The sequence below is a fragment of the Plasmodium chabaudi genome, assembly GCF_900002335.3.
Source record: "Plasmodium chabaudi chabaudi strain AS genome assembly, chromosome: 4".
NCBI lineage: Eukaryota > Apicomplexa > Aconoidasida > Haemosporida > Plasmodiidae > Plasmodium > Plasmodium chabaudi.
In genome coordinates, this window is record NC_030104.2 from 755,283 (window position 1) to 769,511 (window position 14,229).

Sequence of the window (14,229 nt, forward strand, 5' to 3'; positions counted from 1 at the left end):
TTGGAACATCTATATTAAAAAACATATTAAAATTGCTTCATATATGTGTGGAAAAATATAAATATAATATGTATACTTATTTAAATTGATAATATGATGTGGCTATTTGTTTATTATTGACAATCATGATATTTTCATGTATGTATTATATATATAGCCCAAAATGCTTTAAACAAATTTTAATTTAGCAATAGTATTGCATTATTATTCTATATTAGTTTATATTTTAAAAATGTAATATAAGCTTAATTGCATATAATAATTATATAAAGAAGACAAGTATATCACTTATTATGGTGTATCATATATATAAGCTAGCACAATGCTCCTTAGTCTTCTGATTAGAACAATACACTGCTATAATGGACAAAAATGTGGTAAATATAATTTTTTTTAATAAAAAAGTTTCCCTTTATACTTCTGAATGTTATAATGCCTATAAATTATCATTAACTTCATTTTAATAGCATTTTCATTAATACGTATTTTTATTAAATTTAAAAAATTTTTATTAGTGCAAATTATTTATTGATGTTGATAAGCTTTTTACCAAGGGAAGTGTCAATGAAACACTATTTAATGACTCGTATAAAAATTTTTGTCCTAAAGGAGGATGTAATACTAATTATGATAGAATTGGTGCCTTGTGTGAATATTTACTTGAAGAATTATCAAAAAATGATGATAAACAAAAGGGGGATAATAATAATGTTAATCAGAATTATGAATACGTTTTTATGTGGCTAGCTGCCAAATTCCTTAACATAACTCATGATGTTTCCTTCAGTTTAAATGATTATTATGAAAAGTTTATAGTTAATCAGGGAGGTCATTTTAATTGCTGGGGAAAATTGGATAATAAAGAATATCTGAAGGATAGTAATCTTTCTATTATGTCTGTATTTTATCAATTATTTATGAATATATGTAAAGCAGTGGTGGAAAATGAAATATCCAAACTCGAAACAAAAAAATTTATGATGATTGATTATAATTATTATCAAATCTATGATTTAATTAACTCACAGTTTTCTAGTTGTGATCCATATGTTCAATTATTGATTAATTTAAAAAAATTATATGATGAATATAGAAACTTAGCTATCAAGCAAATTCCAAAAGATCAACATGATACTGTAAATTCTTTAACTTGTCCGGAAATAAATAATAATGATAATCAGCCAAATTTACAATTTCAAAGTAATGGATGTAAAGAATTGCACGATTTTTTTCGGCAAATTAGCAGAAAACGCAAACCAAAAAGACCGTCGAAGGGATCAAAATCCTCATCAAATTATTCAAAAACTAAAAAAAATGAAACAAAAAGTAATAAGGGTGAATTAAAAAAAACCACGAGTGATGCAGAAAAGAATGAAAGGTCTCAAAAGAATACGGACCAGTCTACTATAAAGGAAAACCCACCATCAGAACCTAAAGTGCCAGAATCCAAAGCACCGGATATTCCACAAAATGGTAATGCACAAACTCAAACATCGTCAAAATCGCCAGAAAAAATTCAAGAAGGGTCACCAAATCATAACCCTGTTTCATCCGATGCTAAAGACACACCAAAAGACATGGGGAGTATATCAGAAAATAGTGTAAATCAATCAACAACCCCAAAAAATATATCAAAAGGGGATATATCACTATCAAAAAAACCTCAAGCACAGCAACAAAATGTACCATTACCTCAATTCCCAGAGCCAATTGATAAAAAAATACAATTAAAACCTGAGAATAAAGCAGTAGATTCAAATGATAAATTTCCAGGTACTGGAATTAATCAAGAAAAATCAATTAAACAGGAAAATTTACCAAATAGCACATCACAACATCAAGAGGAAAACCCTAAAACAAAAAACACAGATTCTCCATCAGCCCAACCAACAGATATGCAAAAATCAATGGATGAAAACCAAAAACCTTCAGATTCTCTATCATTAGAAAATTCAGAGATTGAATCATCAATTTTCGAGACGATTATAGATTATTCTGTAGAAATTTTCAAAATATATAGTTCACTATTTAATAGTACCGTTAATATTATTGAAGATTATATACAAGATATAGTATTGTCTAAGATTAGTGATATTGTTGATAAGATTACCAGATATCAACAAATTATACAAACGATAAATTTTCCAAAAAACCAAATTCAAGCAGTAAATGATCAACAAAAAGAAAAAGTAGAACAACCAACAAAAAGTACTGAAGGAACCCAAGTAAGTTCGGATGGCATGTCATCAAAGTTAGTGAATGAACCAGGGAATTATATAATGGGATTAAATGGAAATATAAGCAAATTGCTGTCATTTAATTTTGAAGGATATAAAGTAGCTATTATGGGACTCATGGCTGTTTCAATACCTATCGTTTTAATAATTATGTATAAGGTAAATATTAAAACAATTACTAAATAAAATATTTAAAATGTACATAATTATTAAATAGTTTGTGGTATATAAAAAGCAAATAATTATATATTTTTACTATTTTTATGTTAGTATTTATATTATGGATGTGGAAAAACCTCGAAGAAGAAAAAAATTGTAAAAAAAATTATAAATTCAAATAATGAAAAAAGAAGGACAAAAAAGGTTATAAGCCCAATTGATGGGAAAAGGACTTTAAAGACAGTTATAAATCCAAATGATAGAAAAAATACTGCAACGACAGTTATAAATTTAATTGGTGGAAAAAATATAATGATACAAAGTATAAAATCATCCTTTCACCAAGCAATATCATTAAATGCATACAAACATATCTTTTCAAATTCTGCTCCATTTATTAATTTATTTTTTTTGTTAATTTTTTTTGTTTATAAAGGAAAATATATTTCTTTATAGTAATAAATCGAATAATAAATATTAACTCATATTTTATAAAGTCAAAATTTATATTAAATTTTTATAGTTTTATAATATTTTTGGTTTGTAAATGCTGATTAAATATATGTGCCATCTCTGTATGTTTTATCTCGAGATGGCGCCTAAATATGCAACAAAAAAGGGATATATCTATTAATATGAAAGGGAATGCATAGCATTATTTCCATAAAGTATAATATATATATTCACTATATAATAATTGTCTATTATGTAAAAATTGTTAATCAGGGACTATATTGAGTTATACATAATATAATATGCTTCTTTATTTAAGAAAATTTTATTTAGTAAAACTTATAATACGCGTCTTTATTATTTTGATTTAAATTATATTTTGGTAATTGAACAATATAATAATCTTATATATGAATATATAATTCGATTCAAATGGAGTATTTATCTACATTATAATATACCTTCAGGCTAATGGGTATATTTTTAATGTTAACTAAAAATATTGCCAATATATAATATATCACCATAAAATATAGATGCATATATATCGATTGAGATTCGATAATACAACATTATCTATAAAAAATGTTTTATGCATCTAACATGTTTAATAACACAATAAAAATTGAACATAATACAATATTTTTTAAGTTTTATAGTTTTGAGGTATAAATAAATTATATTTAAAATAGTTAAAATATAAAATATGAGTATATTAATAAAATTTCATATCATTTTTTGTTCTAATAATTATAAATAATATGATGATAGAACTAGTGTTATTATATACTTATACATATAAAATAGTAAAAAATTCTACTAGTAACTAATATTGAAATATTGTTTTATTGTGGAAACCTTATATAATTAGATATTAATTTATTGAAAAGTAAAATAATAATTAATTTTATTTGAACTAATCATATTTATATTAGGCTATTATATATGCACAACCTTGTATATTTATATTTAAATATATTGCTATTAGAAATAATATGTATGTTATAAAGCGTTATACTTTAAAACAATGAACAAGGAAAATTAGTAATTTGTTTAAAGTAGTCCTCTTGAGTGCATTAATTATCTCATTGCAGTATACAGTGGTATACCATTAGTAACAATAATAATAATATTAGATTAATATATTATTAAATACGAACAAATATATTATGTTAATTTGATATGCTATATGGGTATAAATTCATTATATATATTCTTAAATGTATGATAAGATTAAAATTGTATGGATAAAACATCAATAAATATTACATTTTTTATTTGGTATTTTTATAATATGCTAATATTAGAATTAACACTAACAAGCAAAATAATAATAATTCCATAATGTTCGTTAAAAATAATATATTTACATTATAAAATAACTAATATTATATTATAAAATATTCAATACATAATATATTTAAGGCTATATATATATATATGAACCTAAAATAGTAACCCACGATGTGTTGTTTTTAAAATTTATAATTACCAACTAACCAAAAGTTATGTTAATATTATAAAAGTACCAATTAAAAGTAAATGGAATTATAATCATCAAATTTAGTCTATTTTATAATTTAAATAAGATTTAGCATTTATTTTATATTAAATAGTTAATATATATGAAAAAGAATAATATATATTAAATACTTTTTTAAAAAATCTTTATATATCATGCTTTGTTTATAATTTAATTATATTGAATAGTTTTATATTCCGTGCTCTATATGTTTTTAAACATATATAAAGATAGATAAATTATATCTATAAAATGCTAATAAATAAAATTTATGTGTAGAGAAATATTTGGATGTAAATAAAGTTATTGCACACTTTAAATGGTTTTTTTAACAATATAGATAAATAGAACGGTGTATCCATTATATATGGCCTATTTATAAAGTGGAACAATTTAACTCATTTTCTATGTATTATAATTTAAATAAATAATTTACTTTATATTTATTAGAATGAATGCTAAAAGTTGCAATATGTAATAGAGAATAATAACTAATATATGTATTAATAGCATGTAAATGATGAAATAAAATACCTTTTAATAATCTTACTAATATTAGATTTCTTAGTTCTCTATATATTTACAGCATCTAATAATTTGAACATCTTTATTAAAACACACACTAAACTTGCTTCATATATGTGTAAAAAAATATAAATATAATATATATACTTATTTAAACTGATAATATAATACGAATATTCCGTTTATTATTAATATTCATGATATTTTGCATATATATAAAATCTAAAATGTTTTAAGCATATTTATTTTAGTAATGCTATTGCATTATTATTCTATATTAGTTTATATTTTAAAAATATAGCATAAGCTTAGTTGTATATAATAATTATATATAGAACACAAGTATATCACACATTATGGTATATTATATATATAAACTAATATGATATTCTTTAGTCTGCTGATTAAAACAATACACTGTTATAATGGACACAAAATTGGTAAATACTATTTTTTTAAATAAAAAATTTTCCTTTTATACTTCTGAATGTTATAATGCCTATAAATTATCATTAACTTCATTTTAATAATAGTTTCTTTAATACATATTTTTATTAAATTTTTAAAATTTTTATTAGTGCAAATTATTTGTTGACGTTGATAAGCTTTTTACCAAGGGAAATGTCAACGAAACACTATTTAATACCTCTAACTTGTACAAAAAATATTGTCCTAATGGAAAATGTAATACTAATTATGATAGAATTGGTGCTTTATGCGAATATTTACTTGCTGAATTGCCAAAATTGAATAACAAACCAAATGGGAGTAAAGATAATGTTAATCAATATTATGAGTACGTTTTTATGTGGTTAGCTGACAAATTCCGTAAGGCAAATAATGAAGGTTTCTTCACTTTAGATGAGTATTATGAGGAGTTTTTAGTTAATCATAATGATAATTTTAATTATTGGTACGAATTGGATAATAAAATGCATTTGAAGGATAGCAATATTATTTTGATGGTCGAATTTTATTATTTATTCACTAATATATGTAACATGCTGTTGGAAAGTGAAAAATCCGAATTAGACCTAAACAAAATTAAGGTGTTTGATCATAATTGTTTTAGAAAGTATTATTTTATTAACTCGAAGGCTTTTAAATGTAATCCATATATTGAATTATTGACTAATTTAAAAAAAAAATATGATGAATATAAAAGCTTAATTATTAAGAAATTTCCCAAAAATGGAAATGCTAACAATTTTTTTTCAGATTTTCCTCCAATAAATAATAGTAATAATAATCATCCAGAACAACAATTTGAAAGTAAAGGGTGTGAACTATTACATGTAATATATCAGAGACCTGGGAGAAAGTATAAACCAAAAAAGAGACAGAAAATGCTAAAACCCCCACCAGATGATCTAAAAATTAAAAAGGATGAAGCAAAAAGTAATAAGAGTGAATCAAATACCCCCCCAAATGATGCAGAAAAGAATAAAGAACCTCAAAAGGATGCGAAACAATCTACTATAAAGGAAAAACAATCACCAGAACCTAAAGCACAAGAGCCTAAAGAACAAGAACCTAAAGCACAAGAGCCTAAAGAACAAGAACCTAAAGCACAAGAGCCTAAAGAACAAGAACCTAAAGCATCAAAACTTAAGGCGCCAGAAACTAAAGAACCAAAACGTAAAGTGCCATGCATTCCAAGAAAAAGAAACGCGCAAGTTCAAGCATTGTCAAAATCGTCGAAAAGGCTTCAAGAAAGGCCACCAAATAATAAACCTGTTACATCAGGGCCTAAAACATCATGTATTCAACTAAAAAGAAACGCACAAGTTCAAATATTGCCAAAATATTCATCAAATGATTCAAAAATTGAAAAGGATGAAGCAAACAGTAATAAGGGTGAATCAAATAAGCCCACAAATGATGCAGAAAAGAATAAAGGACATCAAAATGATGCGGAAAAATCTACTATAAAGGAAAGCCAATCACCAGAACCTAAAGTAACAGATCATAAAACATCAGAGCATAAAGTACCAGAACCTCAATTACCAGAACTTAAACTACCAGAGCATAAAGCACCAGAACCTAATGTATTAGAGTTTAAAGCACCAAAGTTTAAAGTACTAGATTTCACAATACCAGAGTTTACAGTACCCGAGTTTACAGTACCAGAACATAAAACATATGGTATTCCACAAAATGGTAATACACAAGTTCAAACATTGTCAAAATCGCCAGAAAAGATTCAAGAAGGGTCACCAAATAATAATCATGTTTCACCAGATGCTAAAGACGCACCAAAAAACATGGGAAGTGCATCAGAGAATCATGTAAATCATTCAACAATCCCAAAAAATAGATCAAAAAGGAGTCTATCATTACCAGAACCACCTCCACAACCGCAACAGGGTGCACCGTTATCTCATTTGCCAGAGCAAACTGATAAAAAAATGTCATTAAAACCTGAGAATAAAGCAGTAGATTCAAATGATAATTTTTCAGGCACTGGAAGTGATCAAGAAAAACCAATTAAACAGGAAAATTTACCAAATTTCACATCACAAAATCAAGAAGAACCTCCTAAAACAAAAAACCCAGATTCTCCATCACCCCAACCAGCAGATATGCAAAAATCAATGGAAGAAAACCAAAAACCTTCAGATTCTCTACCATTAGAAAATTCAGAGAGTGAATCATCAAATTTCGAGAAGATTAAAGATTATTCTATAAATACTTTCAAAAAATATAGCTCACTATTTAATGGTGCTGTTACTAAGGTTGAAGATTATATACACGATGTGGTAACATCTAAGATTAATGATATTAATGATAATTTTCCCAAATATCAAAAAATTATACAAAAATTAAATTCTGCAATTGACAAAATTCAAGTAGTAAATGGTCAAGAAAAAGAACCTGAAATTTCACAAAAAAAAAAAGCAGAGCAACCACCATCAACAAAAACTACTGAAGAAACCCCAGTAAATTCGGATGGTATTTTATCAAAGCTAGTGGGTGAACCAGGAAATAATGTAATGGGATTAAGTGGGAATATAGCAAAACTGCTGTCATTTAAATTTGAAGGATATAAAGTAGCTATTATGGCACTCATGGCTGTTTCAATACCTATCGTTTTAATAATTATGTATAAGGTAAATATTAAAACAATTACTAAATAAAATATTTAAAAAATATATAAATACTACATAGTTTGTGATATATAAAAAGCAAATAATTATGTATTTTTACTATTTTTATATTAGTATTTATATTATGGATGTGGAAAAACCTCGAAGAAGAAAAAAATGGTAAAAAAAATTATAAATTCACAAGATGGAAAACGAAGGAAAAAGAAAGTTATAAGTCCAATTGATGGGAAAAGTAATTTAAAGACAGTTATAAATTCAATTGGTGGAGAAAATACTTCAAATACAATTATAAGCCCAATTGATGTAAAAATGACTTTAAAGACAATTATAAATCCAATTGATGACGAAAATACTACAAATACAATTATAAGTCCAAATTATGAAGAAACAAATGTAAAAACAATAATAGATTCAGATAGTGGAGAAAAAACAACGATAGTGATTATAAATTCATATGATGAAAAAAATATAACGATACATAGTATAAAATCTTCACCCCCCAAAATAACAGCATTAAATGCATACAAACATATATTTACAAATCCTGCTCCATTTATTAGTTTATTTTTTTTGTTAATTTTTTTTTTTTATAAATGAAAATACAATTTTTTATAGTAAGTCGAATAATAAATATTAACTCATATTTTATAAAGTCAAAATATATATTGAATTTTTATAATTTGGTAATATTTTTTTTTTGTAAATGGTGATTAAATATATATACCAAACCGTATGTTTAATCTCGAGATGATGTCTAAATATCCAACAACAAAGGGATACCGCCATTAATATGAAAGGGGCCACATAAAATTTTTTCCATAAATATAATATATATATTCACTATATAATAATTGCCTATTATGTAAAAATTGTTAATCAGGGACTATATTGAGTTATACATAACATAATATGTTTCTTTATTTGATGAAAAATTTATTTAGTGAAACTTATAATGCGCGTCTTTATTATTTGGATTTAAATTATATTTTGGTAATTGAACAATATAATAATCTTATATATGAAGATATACTATATAATTAGATTCAATTGGAATAATTGTCTACATTATAATATACCTTTAGGCTAATGGGCATATTTGTAATATTAACTATAAATATTGCCAATATATAACATATAGTCATAAAATATAGATGCATATATACATCGATTGAGATTCGATAATACAACAATATCTATAAAATATGGTTTATGCATCTAACATGTTTAATAACACAATAAAAATTGAACATAATACAATATTTTTTAAGTTTTATAGTTTTGAGGTATAAATAAATTATATTTAAAATAGTTAAAAGAAAAAATACAAGTATATTAATAAAATGCATATCATATTTTGTTCGAATAATTATAAATAATATAATAGATAGAACTATAATAATTATTATATATTTATACATAAAAATTAGTAAAATATATTACCAATAACTAATATTGAAATGCTGTTTATTGTGGAAACATCATATAATTAAATATTAATGTTAATTTTATCGAAAAGGTGCATAATAATTAATTTTCTTTGGACTAATAACATTTATATTAGGGTATTATATATATAAGAATTCATAAATTTATATTTTAAATATATTATACATTAAAACAATGGAATACAAAAAAATTATGCATTGGATTAAAGTATTCCCCTTGGGTGCATTAAGTATCTCATTGTAGCATACCATAGTATATCAGCAAGAATAATAATAGTAATAATAAAGTATTAGTATGCTACTAAATACGAAAAATATGTTATGTTTATTTGATACATTATATGGAAATAAATTCATTATATATGTTCTTAAATGTATGATAAAATTAAAATTGTATGCATGCAAAACCAATTTAATTATTACAATTTTTATCTAAGTATTCTTTAATATGGTGATATGGTATTAGACTTGCCAATCAATATAATAATAATTTCATAATATTCGTTAAAAGTAATATGTTTACATTATAAACTAACTAATATTATGTTATAAAATATTCAATAAGTAATATATTTTAAGTTATAAGTATAAGTTTGTACCTAAAATGGTAACTCATATTATATTGTTTCTCAAATTAATTCATTATTCCAAACAAAATATGAATGGAATTTTAAAATTAAATTGTACGAACACATTTACATTTATTTGCTTTAATGTTTAAAAAATATTTTTTGAACATTTATATTTTAAATGGATCATAAGAATGAAAATAATAATATGCATTATATATATACAAACTATTCTCCAAAAACGAATTAATTTCCATGATTTTAGTTGCAATAGGTCGATTAACCTAATTTGTATATTATATTTTTTAATTTAAAAAATTAAATAATATATGCACCCATAACTATTCTTTAATTATATTTATATATAAGGACGTGCTAGGAAATAAACAAGGTTATTGTATATTCTAAAATGTGTTTATAATATATATATTGATTAAATATAAATGCACCCAATATATCATTTAATTAGAAACAATAATATTGATTTATTTATTGAATATTATAATTTAAATAAAAAAATGTCTTTTCATTTATTGAAAATCATATTAAAGATCAATATGCCACGAGGAATAGTAACTTATATAAGTGCATTAAGGGTGTCTAACGATGAGACACAATCATGTTTTGAACAATTCGGGTAGCAATTTATTTTTGGTTCTTTAAATATTTATACTAATACAACTTTTTTAAATTACTTTATTAAAAAAACGAAAAAATATATTTTTATCCTCCATGTGAAATATATAATTGTTATGAGATTCGTTTTATTTAAACTAATTTAAAGGTTACACAAAATTATACAACGAAGCTATTCCAAATGTTATTAAGAATAGCAATATTACACATATGATAAAAACATTTCAAACAAATCACAAAATAAGGATACTCATCTAAATTGCAATAAAGGTGAATATAAGTTTTATTTCATTATATTATTGTATATTAATTTAAAATTCATATTATTATTGAGAATATTACTAATAGTGCATTTAATGACTGACAATTTATATAAAGGAATCGATCCAGTGCTTAACCTATTTAGTTGTAGTATATATATTTTATATAAAAACTATATTATACCAATATATAGATTAAAGAAAATCCCATTACAATGAACCACCATTATCTGGTAAATAATTTTATTTTAAAATAAAACGCGTCTATCCTTTATTTATTGGTTTTGTTTTGTATATAAATCATATTCGATTATATTTCAATAAATTTTGCATTAATACATATTTTTATGAAATTCTATAAATATTTTATTAGTGTGATGCAATTCTTAAATCTGATGCGTTTATGAACGAGAAAAATATTGTAGATGTGACGAAATTTAATAAAGATAGAAGATACGATCAATATTGCCATGTAAAAAATGGAGCTAAAAAATGTGAAACAAATGAGGATTATATTTCTGCTATAACAACGTATTTATTTTTGGAATTAGGAGCACATAAAAATAACGACAATGGTAAATATTTTTTGATGTGGCTAGGCGATAAATTATTTAGTATAGTCAAAGAAAAAGACGAAAAAAAAGCAAATAGCATTACTTTAAATGATGCTTATGATCAATATTTAAAGAATAGAGTAGGAAATTTTGATTATTGGAAGCTTTTATTTTATTCGAATTGGATGAAAAATGCTAATCTTAGGCATATACATGAACTTTATAGGTTACTTAAGTATATATGTAATACAATTGCAGATTATAGAGCAAACGGTGCCAGAAGTAAGAAACTTCCTCAGAATTCTACCTATTGTATTAATCAATATAGATCCCTTTACAAAAGTATTTCTGGATGTGATTCATATTTGCATTTATTGGACAAATTAAAATATATATATGAAAACTTTAGAACTAATGCTCTTAATGAAAATAGAAAAATAAAAAATAATTTAAAAAATCGTCTTAAAAATCTTACAACTACAGGTGGACAAAATTCATATTTTGCGAAAAAAATTGAAGAATTTGACTTCAATGCTTCAGGATGTGTTAAATCAAATCCTCAAGGTGCGCAACAACCACAATCACCTTCAAAGCAAGGAGAAAAAAAAGAAAACCTAGAAATACCACTATCACAATCACTATCTGTATTACAATTGCTATCACAATCACTATCACAATCACTATCACAATTATTATCACAATCACTACCACTACCACCGTCACAACCTTCACAACAAAGCGAACCAACAAATCCATCTATTGAAGATAGTTCCGAAAATAATGAGCAAACAGATGAAGCTCATGATCCACCAATAAATTCTATCCTTACATCATATGATCAAGAAACTGAAACAGATAATCCTGAAATCGATGTAAAAGAAATTATATCGGAAATAGGATATTCAGGAAATATGTTTAATGAATACAAAACAATTGTATTTTCAGTTATAGCTATTGCAGTACCCATTATTTTAGCAGTTATGTATAAGGTAAATAAAAAGTTAAAAAATATGCATTACTACATATTTTATGCATGCATAAAAAAGCAATTAATTATATATTTTTACTGCTTTTATCTTAGTATTTAGCACCTGAGTTGAGAAAAAGGTTTAAAAGGAAACAAAACATGAAAAAGGTTATAAATTTATGTGATGAAAAGAAAGCCCAAAAGGAAGTTACAAATGCATTCATCGAAAAGAATCAATCGGAATAATTATAAATTGAGTTGATAAGAAAATGACAGTATTAAGTATGTAGAAAAATATAGAGAAAGAATATATGGCAGGTTCTGGATCGCGTTTTTATTTAATTTTTTATAATTTAATAATATTTATTTTCCTATGAAAGTTTACTAAATGTAATTATAATAGAAAAAATAATTTAATATATAATAATGCATTATAAAAAAATATACATGCCATACTCCAATATTTCAAACATCGAGATGAAAAGTATTATAAGACAGACACAAAATGAATATTAATATTATATGTCTATGAGGAAATATATTCCATAAAATATAATACCCATATTTTATTTATCCTTTTAATTTAGCTATGATTAAAACACAACATGAATATTTTATGTGACTTCTATTACTAATGTGAAATTTTTTATTAAACTATGTTAATTTGTGATTATACTTAATGTATATATTTGCATCAAAAATACATTATAGTGTATGCATAAAAATTTATTTAAAGTTTAATATAAATAATGTTTATTTTTTGTATTTGATTGTTTCATATTATTTGTTTATTTGGAATAAAGCATAATATTATACAACGCATCAGCATTTATGGTATGTAGTTATATATATATATATATATATATATAATTATGAAATATATCATATTTTAAATTATATAAAATGAAACATATAAGCATATTAATAATATTTTTAAATATATATTGTTTTTAATAATCTTTATAATAATTAAAAAAATTAGGTATATAGAATTAGGGTTATTATTCTAATATATATACATATAAAATATTGTATTATTGATCAAACATAAAAATATTGCTTGATTCAGGAAAATAATGTAATTATATATTAATAGAAATACTATGAAAAAAACTTGTTCCATTTAATATGCTTGAAATTATATCTGGTTGCTATTATGAATATATAAATTAATAAAACTGCAATCTAAATAACGCCTTTACAGTTATATGCTCTAATTATTTCTTTTAAAATAATGAATCAATGGAATTTGTTAATTGATTTAAAGTATTTCTATTGAGTGCATTAATTGTAACGTTGTAGCATACAGTGGTATAATGGCAACAATCATGATAACAATAGATAAACGTATTAAATACGAAAACTATATTATTTTATTTGGTTCAAATACATGAATATATATTATTTATCTTATGAAAATACTGAAAAAGTATATAAAATGAAAAATTAATTAATATAATTTTTAGTTAATATGCTTTTAATGTGATAAAATTAGTATTAACACTACCAATCCATATATTATTAATCCTATTAATAGTTATGTTAATATTCTATAGTTTTACTTAAAATGAACACTTTCCTATTATTAAATAAATATAATTTTATTAGAAAATATCCAATATATAACATTTTCTTGTATTATTATCAGAAATATGCACAAGAAAAGGTAAACTCATGCTATATTCATTTCCAAATAACTGATTATTAAACCAATATATGAATAAATTATAAAATTAAGAAAGTAAATGATTTAAAGTAAAATATATGAAAACAATTTCATTTACTTGGTTCTATA

The 14,229-nt window shown here is 23.4% G+C and overlaps 3 protein-coding genes across 3 annotated transcripts; all 3 read left to right on the forward strand.

Moving 5' to 3' along the window:
* Positions 1-362: 362 nt before the first annotated feature.
* On the forward strand, positions 363-2,852 carry PCHAS_0419800 (CIR protein; the record flags this gene model as incomplete). The annotated part of the gene is made up of 3 exons (XM_016800061.1): positions 363-377; positions 516-2,396; positions 2,508-2,852. The coding sequence occupies 3 exons, from the start codon at positions 363-365 to the stop codon at positions 2,850-2,852; spliced, it is 2,241 nt and encodes a 746-aa protein (XP_016653351.1).
* A 2,469-nt stretch (positions 2,853-5,321) lies between these two features.
* Positions 5,322-8,600, forward strand: PCHAS_0419900 (CIR protein; the record flags this gene model as incomplete). Its single annotated transcript, XM_016800063.1, has 3 exons — positions 5,322-5,336; positions 5,475-8,006; positions 8,118-8,600. The coding sequence occupies 3 exons, from the start codon at positions 5,322-5,324 to the stop codon at positions 8,598-8,600; spliced, it is 3,030 nt and encodes a 1,009-aa protein (XP_016653352.1).
* Positions 8,601-11,128: 2,528 nt separating this feature from the next.
* On the forward strand, positions 11,129-12,680 carry PCHAS_0420000 (CIR protein; the record flags this gene model as incomplete). Its single annotated transcript, XM_016800064.1, has 3 exons — positions 11,129-11,146; positions 11,287-12,456; positions 12,549-12,680. 3 exons carry the CDS (start codon positions 11,129-11,131, stop codon positions 12,678-12,680), a joined length of 1,320 nt encoding a protein of 439 aa, XP_016653353.1.
* Between the last annotated feature and the right edge of the window lie 1,549 nt (positions 12,681-14,229).